Source organism: Equus przewalskii, unplaced genomic scaffold (genome assembly GCF_037783145.1).
Source record: "Equus przewalskii isolate Varuska unplaced genomic scaffold, EquPr2 ChrUn-9, whole genome shotgun sequence".
NCBI classification, from domain to species: Eukaryota; Metazoa; Chordata; class Mammalia; order Perissodactyla; family Equidae; genus Equus; species Equus przewalskii.
Window position 1 is genome coordinate 248,972 of NW_027228757.1, and position 20,250 is coordinate 269,221.

Here is a 20,250-nt window from a genome sequence, read left to right on the forward strand (position 1 = left end):
GGCAGGTGCATGTTGCCGTGATGCTGAAAGCTAGGCCATTAGTATTTCAAATTGCAGCAAGGTCACCCATGGTGAGCAAGTTTCAGTGGGTCTTCCAGACTAACACAGACTAGGAAGAAGGACCTGCCCACCCACTCACAAAGAAAATGGCCGTGAAAATCCGATGAAGAGCAGTGGAGCATTGCCTGATACAGCACCACAAGATGAGAGGATGGTGTAAAAAAGACCAGGCAGAGATCCACTCTGCCGCACATGAGGCCTCTAGGAGTCAGAATTGGCTCAGTGGCACTAACAACAAAGGACAAAATCTGGTTCATTACAGGCTTTGAAAGCCCTGCTCCCTTCTTTTTTTTTTTTTTAATTCCTTGCTTTAGTGTGATTGGAAAAGTCAATGCGGGGGTCACTGCTCCTGGGCTGATGGAAATTGACGCCTAGCCATAACCAGTCACCTGGGATGCCAGTGAGGAGATGACATCTTTTTCTCTCTCAGCTTCCTGCTCAGCCTGAGGGAAAAGAGGTCAGAAACAGCCTTATTATGGATCCCCATACTCTTCCCTTATCCATGCCCCATCCAGCAGGCTCCTAGCATTGCTTCATAATGCTCAAGCCTGTAGCTCAGAACTTGCTTTGAGGTCAGGGATGAAGCAGCTGAGCTGAGCTGACTGGGAGGGGAACCAAGAGACCCAGGAGTCTAGGCCGGGAGATGAGATACCAGATTTCATAGTACCAGTAAGTCTATCTCTGACCCAAAATCTTGGATCCATGGAAGGAGGCAGAAGCTTTGAGGAGGTGAGTACCCCCATGGAGGAGAGAAGCTCCCACACACCACAGTGCAGGCTGCATCAGGTCCTCAGGCAATGTGAGGCTGCAGGTGGGGTGAGGAAGACCCGACTTCAGATTTCTGGGCCAGGGAGAGTCATGAGAGGTCATCAGCAGGGTCATGGGAGGTCATCATGTCCATCCTTGCTTCCACGTGGACCCAGCACCAGAAAGACCTGCAGCAGCCTCTGTGCTCTTGGTCTCAGTCTGCTGAGCTCCCGTGGGAGGAATCGGCCCAGACCCTTCACAGAGACGGGTACTTGTCTTCTTGGTCCTGGCCTCCTACAGCCCCAACACCCTCCTGAGGGAGCCCCAGGTTAGTCCAGCAGAGAAGACTCATGACTAATCCAGGACAGACTGTGGCAGTGGCCTTAGTTACATCCAAAGCATTTGAAAATGTCAGACATGGGAGAGACCATTTCCAAACCTTTGGGACAGGACAGGATCCATGCAACACGTGACTTGGAAGGAGGCTTCAGGGAGGATGGTAGTATTTCAACAGGCAGGGATGGGAGCAAGGAACGGGGAGAGGGAACTGTCATTCTAGACAGAGGGATATGAATGAGCAAAGAGGGGCTGACCTAGGCACTGAGGCCAGCATGGTTGTGGGCAGCTGAGGGTCAGCAGAAGAGTCTGGAGACGGCTGGTCCCACAAGCTTCACACCCCACAACAGCCCCACCAAGGAGGGTGGGAGGTCACTGCACATCCATTCCAAGCACCCAGTGCCCCTATCCAAGGTAGGAGAAGAGATGAAGCTGTTTTCCTAAGAGGGCAATTCCCAACTTTGGGCCTCTGGAGCGATTTTCTGACAAACAGAAGAATTGAAAGGGCCTGAAACAGTACCACTTCCTCTTCTCACTCCATAAGACAGTGGGTTTGGGACCCATGGGCTGACACTGAGGCCAAGGTCCAGGTTAGCACATGTGGCCAAGAACAAGGGCTCTGGCCAGTATGTAACGAACACTAGACACTCCCCTCAACACACACACACACACACACACACACACTGCCCAACACCCCCAAGGGAGCCCTCCACAAGGTGCAAAGGAAGCCTCAGGCCAGTCCCTTTGTGGGCTCCCACCCACCCGTGCTGCTTCCATTAATCCCGAACTCAGCATCCAGCACCAAGGGCCTCACTGCCTCCTTTGTGGCATGGTCAACACATCTACACAGTCCCCAAACTTGTGCTCATGTTCTCAAAAAGACACACAGCAGAGGTTGTGGGGATTAACACAAGCACAATCAGGAGGGTCTCCTTTGGGGAATCTTCAGGAGGAGAGGGGTCAGGAGCCAAGTCAATGACAGGGAAAGAGCACTTGTCCTGCAGGAGTGAGGCTCATGAGTGGGAGGGCAGCTTAGGGAGGTGTCAGAGGACATGACAGGGCTACATGTGCCTAGGGAGTTGAAGACATGAGGGTCAGAGCAATGTGGACCAGAAGCAGCTGGAGCTGGACCAGAGCTGGAAGAGGCAGGTGTCTGCAGGGATCAAGCTCAGTGTGGAGGTGTCCTAGGAATGCTGATTCTCCTGTTTTCTCTTTATCTTCATGGCCTGGCCTGGCCTGGCTTCTGAACCTCACTGTAGACAGCAGTGAGATCTTCCTTTTCTTGCAGACGTCGTTCCCTCATACGTTCCCTCATACCCTAGGAATGCAAGACAGAAGATTCAGAGAACAGCTGAGGGATAGAGAGGTCCCAGAGGGACCCACATGGAACCAATGCTGCTGACATGAGCTACATGGGAATTCCCTCAGAGTGCCCAGCGCTACACTGGCCCCAGTTGTAAATTTTCTTAGTACATACCATTGGCTATCAGGAAGGAGTTAGAGACAGAAGGGCCGGAAATGCTCAGACTCAGCCACAGAGGGTGGGAAAGCCCAAGTGGGCACTGCTTCCAGCTCTCACCTTGTCCCTGCCCCCTCGAGACTCCTGCAGGCTCAGCTCTGCATACTGGATGTCATCATCGTGGTTCCTGTGTTCCTCCTGCAGTCCTGCACCTGAATCACACATAGATTGGAGCTGGAATCTGGGCCTTGGAAACCTGTACCCTCCCCCACTGCTATGAAGCTCAAGGGCATTCCCTGAGCAGCAAAATGCAGGAGGAAGGGAGCCAGGGGTCAAGTGGGGCAGGAGAGGTATGTGGGCCAGAAAGAAGTTAACCTGCCTCTTCCAATCTCCATCTTCTTCTTCTTCTCATGTGTCTTCCAAAGGTACAGTCCAACACCGAGGATCAATGGCACAGCCACGATGGGCCCTAGGATGGCTTTGAGGGTGCCTGTTGAGGCCTGTCCCTGTGAATCTGTTCCCCTCAAGCAGAAAGAATGAAGAAGGTTAAGGCACAAGAGAACTTAGATACCCAATGCTAAGGAGAGATAGAGAGAGCAGGTAGAGAAGTCTGAGGGTCCTGGATCAGAAGGCAAAGAGGCAGGAGCATGGAGATTCATTCATTCAACCAGTTCCCGAGCTCCTGCTTGCTGCCTGGGATATTGAGATGGACAAGACTTGGTCCACGCCCTTGGAGCTCATCACCCAGCAGGGAAGACTGAGAGAATAACAAAGTCTGCCAGCCAGAGGGATTGCAGTGCAATAGAGGTTTACACCTTGTACACAGGTCTTCAGGGAAGGCTTCCCAGAGGAGGTGATGGGTCACCTGAGTCTTGAGGGAGGAATAGGAGTTTACCAGATATTCAGCATTCCAGGAAGGAGGAGCATCACGTTCAGGATATGATATGTCAAAAAGCCAGCCCCTGGGAGTCCCCAGCACCCCACTGGGACAGGCAGGAGAGGACAGGGCAGGAAGGAGCTAGGCAAGCAAGTTCAGAGGGAAGCAAGGGTCTGCTCTCAGAGGATCTAGTGGGTGACGCTGAGTGTTGAACTTTATCTGAGGGCCCTACACGGGGGTGAGGGGAGGGTCAAAGGGGGTTTCTGTGATGCTGACACATCAGATCCCTCCAGCAGCTCATGGAGGGTAGGTTAGAGGGGCAAGGCTGCACTCAGGGGTACCAGGTCATCCATTCATTCAACGGAAGATCCTGAACAAACTGTGCCAGAAGCTGTGCATGGCACAGGGATTCAGGGGAGAAGACAGGCCCCTGCCTTCAAGGTGCTCCAGGCTACGGAGGAGACAGGTACAAGACAGAGCATTGCAGCTCAGTGGGGGTCCAGAGACCCTCCTTAAAGGTGAGCCTGAGGGCAGGATGGCTACAGGCACTGCAAGGCCCTGGGCAAAATGAGAATGAGGAGCCCTGTGTTCAAAGACTGTCAGAAATTTCAAGATGGCCACCGCAGAGCTTTAAACCCAGCACACAGCTCTGTGTGACAACATGGCACACATGCTACTGAACTCAGCCGTGCCTGAGGGAAATCCTTCAATAGCAATAAGGCAACAGGGATTGGCCCAGTGGCTCAGCGGTTAAGTTCACACGTTCCACTTCTCAGCAGACCAGGGTTCACCAGTTCGGATCCTGGGTGCAGACATGACACTGCTTGGCAAAAAGCCATGCTGTGGTAGGCGTCCCACATATAAAAAAGTGGAGGAAGATGGGCATGGATGTTAGCTCAGGGCCAGTCTTCCTTGGAAAAAAGAGGAGGATTGGCAATGGTTAGCTCAGGGCTGAACTTCCTCAAAAAAAAGGAAAAAAAAAACGAATAAGGCAAGAAATGAAGGAAAAGGTAGGAGGAATGATGGTAGAGGAAACAGCACATCCAGAGGCTCTAACTTTGCCGAAGGCGTTCGGGACTCCAAGCAAGCAGGTCAGTGTGAGTGTGTCAGTGAGGCCAAAACATGGGCAGAGGAGCGTCAGAGCCCTGAATCCTACAGGGAGTCCCTGGAGGTCAAACCCTTCAGGCGACACAGACAAGTGACACAATCCAGGTTCTTTCCCAAAGACCACTCTGCATTCCCTGTGGAGTAAGGGTGCGGTGGGAGAGGTGCTAGACAGCTGCTGCCCACCAATAGGGGCAAGAGGTGAGAGGCACAGACGTGAGAGTCATTTAAGAGAAGAAACAAGTTGGATGTGCCCCCCAGACTCCTGTAGGGGGTGACCAGGTGGGGGTGGTGCTGATAAACATGGTGGGGAGAAAAGCCCAGAATCCTCAGACCCCAGAGCTCCCTGAGCTCCGACAGTGCCCCTCCCCTCCAGCAGGTTGTACTCACCATAGTCACAGAATTCCCCAAGGAATGTGGTGATAGTTTTCTGGTCCTCCGAGTTGCTGACCACACAGCTGAGGCTGGCATTGGGCGGGCTCAGAGGCAGGCTCACAGCCAGGGTCCAGGAGTTGCGGGCTGGTTCCAGCTCCCTTGGGAGGTCCTTGCTTTCCCAGGTCACATTCAGGTCGTCCGTGACCCCTGAAGCCCTGCACTCTAGGGTGATGTTGCACCAACCTCCTGTGGTGGACACTGACTTGGCCAGGATCTGGGGAAGGGGCACAGGCTCTGGGGTGGGAGGGACAAGAAATGGAGCCTCACGTAAGAGGAAAACACTACAATTTGCACATTCTCATCCACTATCTCACTGAAGCTCTGTCTTCCTCCCTCTAGGAAGGGGAGACATTTTATAGACGAAATAGAATTTACCCAAAGCTAAATATGTTGCAAGAGACAAGAAGGAAGGGAGCCACTGAGTTAAGCCTTATGTGACTGCACTAGACTGAGCAAGTCTTAAAATCTCCCACAAGAAAATAAAGCCAGCACTCCACCCACCCAAGGCCCAGTATTTTTAGAAATTGGGTCCTTCCTAGGAGAAGTCGGGAATGAAGGACTTGTCCTGATCCAGGACCTTCGCCCTGCTTCTGCTGAGATGATGCCTGAACTATACAGCCCACAGTGAAGAAGGACGTCTGGCCAGCTCTGGGAGCCCAGAGAAGTCCCCATGCGCCCCAACGTGGAGACATTTGTGGGAGATGCAGTGGTAATCATTAGGGATGACAATCCCAAGCGTGATTAGAATGTGCCGCTGGACTTGTGGGTACACAGAGGAGGAGAAGTGACAGGTTTCCAGATGGTCATAGAAATCCCGTGAAGACCTAAAGCTGTCAGAGCCACTCTCCGTAGGAGGGTATTTCTCTATGCAGAGGAGCTGTAGGGTAAGAAAGAGGTGCTAAATGAGGTCTTCAGAAGTGGGGCAGGCTAGACTTTCTCCTACATCTGTGGAGGCTCTTAGGGCTGGATTTTGTGAGTGACTCTGGCCTCGGGCTGAGACTGAGGAAGAGCAGAGGGAATAGGGAGGATGAACTACACGAGGATTTCTGAATTACGGCAGGCAGAACAGTGCCCCCGCCCAAAGATGTCTACATCCTAATCCTCAGAACCTGTGAATGTGTTAGGTTAATGGCAAAGGGAAATTAAGGTAGTAGATGGAATTAAGGTTGCTGATCAGCTGACATTAAAATAGGGAGATTATTCTGGATTATCTGGATGGGACCTATGTAATCACAAGGGTCCTCAAGAGTGGAAGAAGGAAGGAGAGGCGTCAGAGGGATGCAGCGTAAGGAGGACTCGTCCCGCCATTTCTGCCTTTGAAGACAGAGGAATGTGGCCAAGAGCTAGGAATGCAGGCAGCCACCAGGAGGTGGAAAAGATAAGAAAATGTTTTTTCCTGTGGCTCCTGCAGAAAGGAACACAGCCCTGCCAACTCCTTCACTTTAGCCCAGTGAGACCCGTGTCTGACTCCTGACCTACACACAGCAGAGTAAGGGAACACAGTTGTGTGGATTTAGCCCGCTACGTTTGTAGTACAGCCGTCCCTCCTCAACCATGGTTTCAATTTCCCAGGTTTCCGTTAGCCACGGTCAACCACACACCAAAAACATTAAATGAGAAATTCCAGAAATCAATAAGTCATGTTTTAAATTGCGAAGTGTTCTGAGTAACGTGTTGAAATCTCACGGCATCCCGCTCCATCCTGCCTGGGACATGAATCATCCCTTTCTCCAGCATGTCCACACTGTATACACTACCCATCCGTGAGTCACTTAGTAGCCAGTTAGGTTATCAGATCTACTGTGATGGTGTCTCAGTGCTTGTGTTCAAGTAAACGTCATTTTACTTAATAATGATCCCAAAGATCAAGAGTAGTGACGTTCGGATATGCCAAAGAGAAGCCATAAAGTGATTCTTTTAAGTGAAAACATGAATGTTCTTGACTTAATAAGGAAAGAAAAATTCGTACGCTGAAGTTGTGAAGATCTATGGTAACTTTTATTACACTATAGTGTTATCATCGTTCTATTTTATTATTAGTTACTGTTCATCTCTTACTGTGCCTAATTTATAAATGAAGCTTTATCATAAGTATGTGTGTATAGGAAAAACATACTATATATACGGTTCGGTACTATCCACGGTTTCAAGCATCCACTGGAGGTCTTGGAATGTATCCTCCACAGATAAGGGGGGGCCACTATAATTTGTTGTAGCAGGAATAGAAAACTAATACATAAATTAAGTCAACTGAATCCTCTAAAGAACAATCAGTGTTACAGCAAAAATTCCATTTCCCCCATAATTCTATTTTCGTCTCCCAAAACACTGAAGTGATTCTTTCCCTGGCGTGAATCTCAGCTCTGCTCTCCATTTGTGCTGAACCCACTTACCCTAATTTCAGTGGAGAAAATAGAGCCTGAAAGCTGCCATCAGGAAGGAGTCCTGCAAAATGGTGCCCATGCGACAGTCCTAGGCACAAAAGAAGGCTGTAGCCATGGGATTGAGGTGAGGGGGTGTCACGTACCATAGACAGTGAGGTCGAAAATCTTGTTAGATTCCATTCCCCCAGGAAAGTTGGCTCTAGCCCGGTACTGCCCACTGTCCTCACGGGTCAAGTTCTCAATCCTCAGGGATGTCATGTTGGGCACGTGGACCCTCTGCATGTACTTGTCCTGGAGGCTGACCCAGGTTGGAGTCCCTTCTGACCCTTTATGGACTTGCAGCATGACTGTGTATTTAATGGCGGGGCCAAAGGCCCAAGCAATCTCCTGCAGCTCAGTTCCTGGTTGCTTGAACACATGAAACCACACAGAACCTCCTCGGATCCCCTTCAGAGAAACGTAGGACGCGGAATCCTGAACTCTAGCACCATGTGCTCCAGAACTCTTGATCCCAGTGCTGCAGACACCTAGGGCATTGGAAACAGGAACGTGAGTGTTCTTCAATCAAGATTCATAGAGAGAATCACAGAACCCATCTTTTTTGTGTGTTTGGTAAAGAAGATTGGCCCTGAACTAACATCTGTGCCAATCTTGCTCTATTTTGTATGTGACATGCTGCCACAGCATGGCTTGATGAGCAGTGTGTAGGTGTTCACCAAGGCTCTGAACCTGTGAACCCTTGGATGCCAAAGAGGAGTGTGCAAACTTAAGCACTACACCAGCAGGCAGAAACTTGGACCCATCTTTTTAATAAAATTCATCCAACACACTCCCTTGATTCTTGGAAGGCAGCCTAGTACAATGAATTTGAAGCAATTCTGGAATCAAGTCCTGATTCTAGTGGAGTGTAACCTTGAACAGGTTACATAAACTCACTAACCTGCAGGTTCCGTACCTGCCTCAAAATGATAGTGTGAATTAAATGAGCTCAGGGATAAAAACCCCAGCAAATTTTCTGACACATACTAAGTGTGTATCTGTGTGAAGCAGCTTCCAAAGTGAGTCCAAAGACCCCTCCCTCCTCAGGTTTACACCCTTGGTATCCACCTGCCCTGGAGTGTGGTCTGACCTGGTGACTTACTTCTAAGGAACAGGATACAGCAAAGGTGATAGGATGTCACCTAGCAATGTGAGATTATACAAGACTGTGACCCATCTTGCTCGCACTCTCTCTCTCCCTCAGTCTGATGAAGCCAGCTGCCATGTTGTCAGCTGCCCTGTGGAGAGGCCCACGTGGTGAGAAACTGAGGGCAGACTCCAGCCAACAGCCAGGGAGGAACTGAGGCCCTCAGTCTAACAGCCACAGGAACTGCATCCTATCAGCAATCACACGAGTGAGCTTGGAAGCAGATTGTTCCCAGCTGAGCCTTGAGCTGACTGCAGCCCCCGCCAAGGCCTTGATTTCAGTCTCAGAGACTCTGAGCCCCAGGACCAGCTTAACCACCCCTGGATCCTGATCCACAGAAGCTGTGAGACTGTACAAGGTATTGTTTTAAGGCACAAGTTTTCGAGTAACAGGTTACACAGCAATGGATAACGAATACAATAACAAAGGTTGCTCTCCCTTCCCCAAACCAGGCAGGCAGTGCTCATTCACTCTCCTTTTGAAGAGGAGAAGCCCAAGAAGCCCAGACTACAATTGATTCCTCCAGCTCAGACATGGTGGTACCAGGTCAGCCCTCTCTTCAACAGGACAGCTGCTGAAGCTGGCAGGTCCCCTCTGAGATTCAGGCCAGGGGTGCCTGGTTCCTACCCACTCTGTCTCCAGGAGTAGCTTCTTGGTCTGTCTCCATCCCTCATCCGTGGGGAGCTCCAGGCTCTCCCAGCTTCACTGTTATTGCAGCAGAAGTGGCCTTGCCTCTCTGTTAATGGTCCCCTTAAGGCAGCACTGCTGGGACCTCAGGGTTCCCAGCCTCCACGCAACCAAAAAGCCATTTGTTCTTTCTGTTCATCCATGGACAGTGCATTTGCTAAATTATAAGAGTTGTTTGGTCTTTTGTTCACCAAAGACAGCAGACAGGGAAGGGAGACCCTGCCCCCCTGCTCCACCCCGCTGCCCTCCCTCCCAGGAGCCCGGACCACTCACTGAGGAGGAGGCTGCTGAAGGCCAGGAGCCAGGAAGCCCAGCAGAGGGGGGTGTCTTCTGAGCAGGGCCCCATGGCAGGCTGCCTGCCAGCCTGTTCCGCTGCAGAGGAGACATCTAGAAGGCAGAGACAAAAGCAGAGGAAAAGCTTCACTCAGACAAGCCGTTTAAGCTCTTCCCCACCCCAAGGGCGGAGCTAAATATTAGTTCTGGGATCGCAGCCCAATAGTCAGACTAAGCCATTCAGATCTTTCATATCATCCCTGGTATCTACAGTAAGACGTCAATCATAATTGCAGAACCAGTTATAAACAGCCTCACTCTATGATCCTCCTGGCCCAGTGTTGGAGAGACCCCTCCCTGCAGTGTTCTCACACTTTCCAGCCCTACACCCACTCAAAACCCTCACCTGCTTCTCCGGTCAACAGCCTACTCCAGGCAGCCCTGGCCACCAGTGCCAGTGTGGTCAGCTCAGAGGTCACTCTGTTACAGCCAGGCTGGGCTAAGCCTCACCTTAATGAGCCAAATTTCCATTTGGATTTTCCACAAATTTCAACTGTCAGCCACCTAAGTAAGAAGCTCTGAGCAAAAAAGCAAGCTCTTTGTGTGAAGTGTCAAATCCCCACACCCCAATGCACATATTGGCGTTTGCCTATTGCTTGCGCCTACATGGCTTTCTCAGCGGCCACTAGTGCTAGTGATGCTCCCCACACAGGGCGTAGACTAACCTCTACAGAAACTGACAGGCTCTTAGCTGCATCACAACAGGCTTTTCCTCTAAGCTTCTGCCAGCCCTGCTCCTGCCATCACAGAGCAGCAGGGACACAGACCTGCACATCCTCCTGGCCACAGCCTCTGCTGCCTCAGACTCACTGCCCCTACCGAGGGCAGGCCCCAGACTCTTCCCCCAGACTGGAGACTTGCAACATCCAAGAACTCTTGCCTCCCCTACCTTAGGGGACCAGCGCCATCTTCCTAACTCCTGGGAAGTGCCTCCTTCTTCTCCCCTCTGAGGCTTCCCCCTCCGCTGCCCACGTAGAACACCCCAAGGCTGGAGCTGCAGCACTGGCCCCATGACCGTGCACTCAAGGTGGTCAGGGCACTGCATAGTAACCCATATTTGGATGTGAAACCCAAGCCCTAAGGGGTTGTACAACTTGTGAAATGTCACACAGTAAATCAAGGGTCAGGGTCTGCACTCTTAACAACAAACTCATGAAAAAAATCCCCAACATCACAGCTGTCCAATCCTACTGTGTGGACTCAAGCAGGTCACTTAATTCCAGTCTGTTCATCCCCTAAACTGCTCTGCAACATCCCAGACAAGAGAACATTCAACACTGGCTTGATTCCCCCAACCCCACCTGGTAATGAGGACATCACTTCAAAAGGCAGTCCATGAGTCCTATGGTCTGGAACTTCTTGTATGGAGTCAAAATCCAGACAGCTCCTCCACTAGTCACTCTCTGGTTGATGGGGAGTAAGTCTCATAGGTCCCCTTCTTCTATGTCCCCATGCCTCTTGTGACAGCACTCTTCATGTGAGAATTGTTGAGTTATGCAAACCAATTGCTTAAACCTCATTTCTACATCCCAGCCATCCTGTGCCAAGGTCTAACACACAAACAAGCTCACATGCCAGCTGCAGAACCTTTGGTAAGAGTGTGCTACACATAACTACCTGATGCCAGGAATGTTTGAGGAATTAGATGAGGGCACACCTGGATCTACAGCAGCATAATGTGTGTTTCAGGAAGGGCCAGGTAGGAGAAAAATGTAGAGTTCAGTGAGCAGAGCACACAGGAAGAACAAGAGATCTGAGAGGTGACCAGGAGAATAAGTTCCTAGGAAGTCACAGAAACTGTAGGTAATTCTCTGGACCTCCACGGGTGTTGGTGGATGGTAACGTCTATTTTATTGGAATTACAAAGGGCAGGACACCCCAGCTGAGAGATGGTCAGGTGAAGAATACATTTATTGAATATCTACTCTATGCCAGTGGCTTTCCACGTGTTTTTTCAACTAATCCACAATATATATTTAATTAAATCCTCAAAGCACCATATTATCTAAGCATTCATTCACTAATGAAGGAGCATCCTGAAAGTCCAAAGAGATCAAATAACTTATCCAAGCTCATATTTTAAGTAGATGGCAATGTGTTCACAACCTGACAATATCATCCCAGCCACGGACGTGCTCTAGAGGAAAAGGAGGGTGTCGATTCTGAGAAATTCAAGTCACAGCTGTGAAAGACCCTGGCAAGAGAGAGATTGGCCACTTTATGATGTGAGGGGAACCTGCATCCCCAGGAGGAGGGCTGGGTGTTTAGGTAAAGGAGAGTTTGGAGGACAGGATCTGAATTATGGTCTTTACTCTGACCACCATGTCTGGGTGAAAGAGAAGAGCCACCTGCCGAGCCATGAATGTTTTGTAACACAGCAGCAGGGCAGCCCCAGAGCTGGACTGGAGACAGAAGGAGACAGCAGCAAGTGCGGACCAGTCATCACTATGTGTTTTTTCTTCCTTCTTTCCTCCTCTATAATTCAACTACTTATTTTCTGATTTTAAAAAATTACAATTAGTATTTTTATTAAAAATGAACAGAACTAAAACTTCAAAAACTCATAACAGGATAATGTTTAGCTTCAATGGGTCATTCAGGGAAAAGTGTATAAATGCTGAATAACTTTAGCCACAATTAGAAAATAACTAATAAATTTGCAATGAATGTTAAAATGTGAAGGGTGAGAATACCAGAGTAAGGATCTCCAAAAATTCTCTTCTCCATAAAAGCAGTGAGAAAACTGGCCTACCTTTTAGAAAACTTTTTCAGAATACTGGAAATTAACTAATGGCTTGCAGTAACCTGAGGAGCATTTATTCAAGAAAAATGGCTTAACCCCAATAAGAACAGGGAGCCATCTTGTGTTTTAACTTTTCCTAGTCACTTCTCTACTCTCTGGCAGTGCTGTACACTTGAAAAATAAATGTCCATATTCTTGGTGAACCCCAGCAGCCTTGCAGCCACCAGAGACAGCCCTTTCAAAGCCTCATTCCCAGTAAATTGTTAGGATTTGACATGTCTAGTGGTACTCATGAAGACCATACTTTAAACAGAGTCTGTATTTGACTTAAACTTGGAGCTCTCCCACTATGAACAGCCCTTTACCCAGCAGAATTTGACAAAAGCAATTACAGGCAATTGTTTAACTTCAGGGCTTCCTGAGATAGTGGATAACAATTGACACAAATAGGCTAATTAAAACCTTGTAAGGAAAACCTGGGGAATGAGCTAGCCATAGAGGCTTTGAAAAGCTTTGACATATGCCTAGAATTTAAGTCTAAGCATGTGCATATGGATGTGGGCATGTCAGAAAAGGCCTGAGAAGGCCTTCATCCTTACCTATGGCTAAGATTGGGGCTCTGTGCAAGCAGAAATTGAAGTCTAACAACACTGCCTGGATGAGTATGGAAGACAAGACTTACACACCCAGAGAATTTCCCTCAGCAAAGACTGAGAGACTCACTAGGCTGAGGCATTTAAGGAAATCTCTGCACAATATTCACAGTCTACTAGTTTAAATGAGCAGAAACCTTAGTAGACAAACACAACAAAGAATGCAAATGAGCATCATTAGTTCAGAAATAGAACTAAACAAACAAGAAAAGCTACAACATACAGCAACAACAACAAGAACTGGAAAGGGAAAGAATCTGATTTTCAGAGTAGCCACATTATACTATTTTAAATGACCAGTTTCAGACCAAAAAAAATTTATAAGATATGCAAAGAAACAGGAATATAGAATATATTCACAAGGGGGGAAAATCAATATCCCTGTAGGAGCATAATCATTGCACTTACTTGACAAAGAATTTAAATCAGCTATTTTCAATATGTTCAAAGAACTAAAGGAAATCATGTATGAAGAACTAAAGAAAAGTATAAGATCCATGTTTCAAATAGACAATATCAATAAAGATATAGAAGCTGTAACAAGGAACCAAGCAGAAATTCTGGAGTTGAAGAATACAACAACTGAAGTGAAAAATTCACTGGAAGAGCTCATCAGCAGCTATGAGCAGACAGAAAAATAATCACTGAACTTGAAGATATGTAAGTTTAGATTATTCAGTCTGAGGAATAAAAACAAAAAATAATAAAGAACAATAAAAAGACATTCAGAGACCTACTGGACATCATCAAGCATAACACTAAATATCTAATGGATTCCTAGAAATAGAGGAGAAACAGAAAAGAGCAGAAAGAATATAAAAAAATGTTAGCAGTAAATTTCTCAAATTGTATTTTTTTTTAAAACACTCTAAACTACAATCAAGATGCTCAGTGAGCTCCAAGTAGGTTAAACTCAAAGAGATCCACATTGCAGAGATCCATATATCAGAATCAGATTACCAAAAGATAAAGGGAGGTCTGGTTCAAGATAGTGCTGTAAGAGGATCCTGAAGTCATATCCTCCCAGGGGCACACCAAATCTGCATCTACACGCAAAATAATTTCCTCTGAAAAAGAATCAAAACCTAGCTGAACAGCTCCTTCACGTTGGGTGAAGGAGAAAAAAATCCACATAGAAGTGAGTAGGAGAGGCTGAGTCACAATCTCACCATAGACCCCACCACTGATGTGGCAATTCTCAATCAGAAGGGAACTCACAACCCCGACCTCCTCCCTAAGGAAGGAAGGGTTTGAACCCCACCTTTGACACCCCAACATTTAAGACCTGCACCTGACAGACAAGCCCCCAAATGCCTCACTATGAAAGCCAACAGGGCTTGCATCTATGAGACCCACAGGCAATAGCGAACTGAGAAACAGTTCTTAAAAGGCTTGTGCATGAGGACACACACCCCTCAGGGCCCAGTACAGAGGCAGCCAACTGAAAAGTGCACAGACTTTCTATGAAAGAGGCTTATTTGCTGATCGTAAAGCATTGGCCCAAGGGGAAGTCATCTAATTTAATATGCATGTAGGGGCTACTGAAACACTCTTGAAAGACAGAGGCCAGCAGGCACCATTTTTGTGCTTTCCCTCTGCCTCACTCAAGGTTGCCAGTATCTTCCAAAAAAGGCGTTGTACACTCATCTGGCACCCTAATTTTTGCAGCTGCCACCCAGGGGAGACCTCTAGATCACCTGACTCTGATGGTCAGTGAGACTTACTCTGTGGGTCCCACAAGACTATAACAAATGTAGAAAGAGTTCTTAACCAGCTACCACCATCAGGGCACAGTAGAGAGGCTATAGACTGAGGCCTGCAGTCTTTCTGTGAAAGAAGCCTATTAGCTTATCTTCATAGCTGCAGTCTGAGGAGAAGGCTTCTAATTCAACACACATCTAAGTTCCAAGTGTAATCTTCTGCAGAGAGCTTGGAGGGCAGGTGTTATCTTTGCAATCCCTTCTACCATGCTCCAGAGCTCGGATATCTCCTGGAAGGGATCTTGTACATGCATCTGTTCCCAGTTTTTACATCTCGTGCCCTAGTTTTTGTGGTCACTGCCCAGGGTACACCCCCTGATCACTTGGGTCTTGTAGCAAGTGGGGCTTGTGTTCATGGGTCTAATAGGACTGTAAAAAGAGAGAGAGAGTTCTTGGCCTACTACCAACTCCGGGGCACAGCACGGAGATAGCGGACTGCAAGACACCACAGTCTTTCTGTGAAAGACACCTATTTGCTATACTTGGAGTTTCACCCAGAGGGGCCGGCTTCAGGTTTGGCACACATCTAGAGGCTTTCTAAGATGCTCTCCAGGGATGGAGGCTGGGTGGTGCCATCTTTGCACTCTCCCTCTGTCTCACTCCAGGTCTCCAGTATCTCCTGGGGGGAGCTTGTGCACTCATCTGGCACCCTGATTTTTGCAGCTGCCACCCAGGGGATGCCTCTTGATTACCTGGCTCTGGTGGATTGTGGACCTTGTGGTGATGGGTCCCACAGGACCACTGAAAATGGGAAAACAGTTCTTAACCTGCTATGGACCCAGTGGCACAGAACAGAGACAGCAGCACGTTGAAAAGCACCCCCAGTGTCTTGTGAAAAAGGCCTGTTAGCTTATCTTCATAGCTGTGGCCTGTGGGGCAGTCTTCTAATTAAATACACACTTGTGTCTGACTACAATAGTCTCCAGATACCAGGGAGGCTGGTGAGCGCCATCTTCATGCTCCCCTCTGCCCCACCCAGGGTGTAAGTGTCTCAAAGATAGAAGCTTGTGTACACATCTGGTATCCTGGTTTCTGTGTCTATTGCCCAGAGGATGCATTCATTGAAATCCTGGCTCTGGTGACCAGCAGGGCTTGTGTTTACAGGTTCAAAGGTAGCAAAGAAATAGTTCTTAACTGGCTATCACCCCAGGGCTCAATGCAGAGGGAACAGACAGAAATGCCCATCTCCTAGTCTTCTCCTGAAAGAGGCATATTTGCACACTTCAAAAGCTATTATTGCCTCAGAGTTGGGCTTCCAATAAGCCTGAAACTGGATGCTGACTGATGGACAGGACTTGGCACATGCTCAGTTACTGGGATCCACTAAAAATACAGTAGGCTCCTTGAACAATCACAGAAGTTTGAGAGACAACCAGGAACTAGGACAGGGTCGAATGATAAAGTTCATCTCTTACTCAAGGCCACTCCTTTAAGATTGGGAGTGGTGGCTATTTTATCTTATGCATAGACAACAACACAGAGAATCAAGGAAAATGAAGAAACAAAGGAACATGTTCTAAATGGAAGAACAAGATGAAATTTCATAAAAAGACCTTAATGAAATGGAGATGAGTAATTTAACTAATAAAAAGTTCAAAATGATGGTCATAAAGATGTTCACTGAGCTCGGGGAAGAATAGAGCAACAAAGTGAGAATTTCAACAAAGAGATAGAAAATATCAGAAAGCACCAATTACAAGTCATGCAGATGAAGAACACAGTAACTGAACAGAAAAAAACAATAAAAGGGTTCTATAACACACTAGGTGAAGCAGAGGAAGGGAGCAGTGAACTTGAAAACAGGGCAATGAAACTCACCCAGTCAGAGCAGCAATAAGAACAAGGAGCAAAGAGTGAAGATAGCCTAAGGGGCTTATGAGACAACTTCAAGTTGACCAACGTTCATGATATAGAGATCACAAAAGGAGAAGAGAGACAGAAGTGGGCAGAAAACTTATTTGAAGAAATAATAGCTGAAAACATCACTTACCTGGGAAGAAAACAGACATCCAGATCCAGGAAGCCCAGAGAGTGCCCAAAAAGAGGAACCCAAAGAGACTCACACCAAGACACATCATAATTAAAGTGTCAAACGTTAAGCACAAGAAAGAATCTTAAAAGCAACAAGAGAACAGAACTCCTATAAGACTATCAGCAGATTTTTCAGCAGAAACTTTGCTGGCCAGAAGGGAGTGGCATGATATATTCAATGTGCTAAATGAAAAAACTCCCACCCAAAAATACTCCTCCCAGCAAAGTTCTCATTCAGAATTGAAGGAGAAATAAAAAGTTGTCCAGGCATTCAAAAGCTAAAGGAGTTCTCATCACACACACAAAAAAATTGTAACTGTGTGTGGTGATGGATATTAACTAGATTTCTTGTGGCAATCATTTTGCAATATATAAAATATGTGTCATTATGTTGTACACCTGTAACTAATATAATGTTATAAGTGAATTATATCTCTATTTTTAAAAAGACAAAGAAAAACAGATTCTTGAAAGCAGAAATAGAGCAGTTACTCATCACGTACAAGGCATTCCCAATGAGATGAACAGCTGATTTCAGACACCATGGAGGCCACAAGGCACTGGGGTGACATATTTGAAGTTTTTGAGAGAAAAAACTATCAAACTTGAATTTACTATCCAACAAAAATGAAGGAGAAGGGGCCAGCCATGTGGCCAAGTGATTAAGTTCACGTGCTCTGCTTCAGCAGCACAGGGTTTGCCAGTTCGGATCCTAGGCATCGACCTACATGCCACTCATCACGCCATGTTGTGGCAACATCCCATATGGAGGAACTAGAATGACCTACAACTAGGATATACAACTATGTGCTGGGGCTTTAAAAAAAAATGAAGGAGAAATCAAGACATACCCAAATGAATGAAAACTGAGATTTTGTCACTAGCAGACCTGCCCTATAACAAATACTAAAGGGAGCCATTAAGGCTGAAATGAAAGGACACTAGTCAGTAAATAGAATGCATATGAACAAATAAATAGCACCAGTGAAAGTAATTAAATAGATTAACAAAGAAGAAAATATGAATTGGTTTTTGTTGCTGTTGTTCTTTGTAAGAGTTTTTTCTTCTAACTTAAAAGAAACTTGCATAATGCAAAAATTATAAATCTGTGTTAATGGGCAAACAATGTAAAAGATGGAATTTCTATAAGAATAACAGCACAAAGCAGGATGGAACATAGCTCTATAGGATCAAAGTTTTGTTCACTACTTGAATTAAATTGGTATTAACCTAGTTGGGAATGCAGCAATTAGGAAATTAACTTAATCCACACAAATAAAAAATGTTATGAGGAAGTACTGGGAACAATTGTATCAAAAAAATTACATATATTATTATGGACAAATTTCTAGAAAGACACAACTATCAAAACTGACTTAAGAATAAATTGAAATTCTAGATAAGCCTATGATAAGTAAAGAGAATGAATCAGTAATCAAAATACTCCCTCAAAGTAAAGCCAGGATGGCTCCATCTTGAATTGTACCAGACATTTGAAGGAGAACTACTGTCAATACTTTACAAATGCTTCCAAAAATATAATAGGAAATGGTGCTTAGGCTCTTACCACCTCATCTATGAAGCCAGAACTACCCTTATAGCAAAAAAAGACAATGGCAAAACAAGAAAACTACAGACTAATATCCTTATGACAGTACATGCAAAAATCCTCCACAAATTACGAGCAAACTAAAACCATCATTATATAAAAAAGGATTCTACAACCTGACCATGTGGGATTCATCCCAGACATGCAAGATTGGTTCAACATAAGAAATTTAAGCAATGTAATATGAGATGTTAGTAGACTACAGGGAAAAAAACACATGATCATCTATGTAGAGGAAAAAAGAGTATTTGACAAGATTCAACACTCTCTCATAAAAAAAAAAAACACTCAAAAGGTAAGAATTGAGGAGAACTTTCTCAAATTGATAGATGTTTATGAAAAATCCACAGCTAACATCTTATTTAAGGGTGAAAAACTGAACTCTTTCCCCATAAGAAAAAAGAAAAGAGAGCCTGATCTCATCACTTGTATTCAATGTTATGATAGTTTCTGGCCAGAACAATTAGGCTAGAAAAAGAGTAAAATGTGCTCATATTAGAAAGGAAAATTTAAAACTATCTCTATTTGAAAATGACATGATTTTATACATAGAACCTCCAAAGAAATCCAGCAGAAACTATTAGACCTAATAAACAAGTTCAGTAAGGTTTCAGGAAAGAAGATAAATATGCAAAAATTAGTTATGTTTGTATACACCAACAACAAAACATCCAAAAATAAAGAAAGAAAACAATTTCATTACAATAGAATCAAAAAGAAAAAAACACTTAGCAATAAATTTAACAAAAGAAGTACAAGACTAGTGTACTGAAAACTGCAAAACTGTCGAAAGAAATTAAAGAGCACCTAAATAAATGGAAAGACATCCCATGTTCATGAATTAGTGATTTAATTTTGCTAAGATGGGGAGAGGTGTCAAGATGGTGGCATAGGCAGACTCTGATCTCACCTCCTCCCATGGACACAATCAATTTACAACTACTCTCAGAACAACTACGCATTAGAGAGAAGTGAAACTGGGTAAAAATAACTCCCACCACAAGGGACAGTCCTGACTGAGGCAAAAGAGGCAAACATTCCTTTCTGGAGATTAAAAAAAGCCACATTGGCAAGCCGTGGTGCTTTATGGCCAGCCAGGAATGATCCTAAGGTTCACAGCCTTCCCTGGAAGAGTGGGGGAACTGAGCAGGGGAGAGTTACCCCTATAAGCATCCTTTGGACTCAGCACAACTGATATGAGTCTGATAATATCTGGCTTTGCTGGCTACTAGCAACAACAGGGAATACCCCCAGGAAATCTATGGGACATAAGGGGGAAAAGCCAGTTCTTAAAGGGCACATGAACAAATTCACCCATGTTGGAAAGCAATCTAAAATCCCCAGAAAGAAAGGTGCACAGCCCCTTGGTGAAAAAAAGACCGACCTGATAGGCTGTGGGAGCATCTCAGAGAGAGGTGAGATGTCACCACGGACTGAGACATTGACAGCAGCCATTTTGTGACCTAGTCCAGGCCTATTGACACAGATGCTGGCAGACGCCATTGGAGTTCTTCCCCTGACCTGTTAGCCCAGGGTCTGCCCCACCCACTGAGCACTGATTAATCCAGCTCAGCCAAGGTAGGCAGCCTACCCTATAGACGACCCCCACCCAACAGCAAGTCCTTGGGCCTGCATAGGCTGGGTGCCTGGATTCTCTGCAGCCAGGCAAGTGGTCTGCCACTGTGGGGAAGGGGATTGGTAACTAGTGGGCAGATTATATGGGGCCTCTGTAGTGAGGTGACAGGGTCCACTTCAGTGGGTCAGGGTGCACCCAAGGTACAGGACTGTGTTGATGGGGTGTGTGGTCCTGCAGGTTGTGGGGTATGTCAACTGCAGAAGACTTGTG

The 20,250-nt window shown here is 46.4% G+C and overlaps 2 protein-coding genes across 2 annotated transcripts in view; one reads left to right on the forward strand and one right to left on the reverse strand.

Moving 5' to 3' along the window:
• Positions 1 to 20,250, forward strand: part of LOC139081749 (CD48 antigen-like) — a 91,496-nt gene that overhangs the window by 27,303 nt on the left and 43,943 nt on the right. The window lies entirely within an intron of this gene.
• Positions 1,294 to 10,940, reverse strand: LOC103565293 (T-lymphocyte surface antigen Ly-9-like). Its single transcript, XM_070608530.1, has 7 exons — positions 10,910 to 10,940; positions 9,549 to 9,662; positions 7,546 to 7,929; positions 4,974 to 5,252; positions 2,982 to 3,116; positions 2,723 to 2,814; positions 1,294 to 2,461 (listed from the first exon to the last, which is right to left on the reverse strand). The coding sequence occupies exons 1-7, from the start codon at positions 10,923 to 10,925 to the stop codon at positions 2,363 to 2,365; spliced, it is 1,119 nt and encodes a 372-aa protein (XP_070464631.1). The 5' UTR covers positions 10,926 to 10,940; the 3' UTR covers positions 1,294 to 2,362.

What these genes read in the sequence shown, in the direction of transcription:
- LOC103565293 (XM_070608530.1), bottom strand. An exon ending in TGGGGAATTCTGTGACTATG is followed by an intron (nt 3,117 to 4,973) that starts GTGAGTACAACC and finishes TGAGGGGAACAG; the next exon opens with ATTCACAGGGACAGGCCTCA. An exon ending in CTCGAGGGGGCAGGGACAAG is followed by an intron (nt 2,462 to 2,722) that starts GTGAGAGCTGGA and finishes TTGCATTCCTAG; the next exon opens with GGTATGAGGGAACGTATGAG.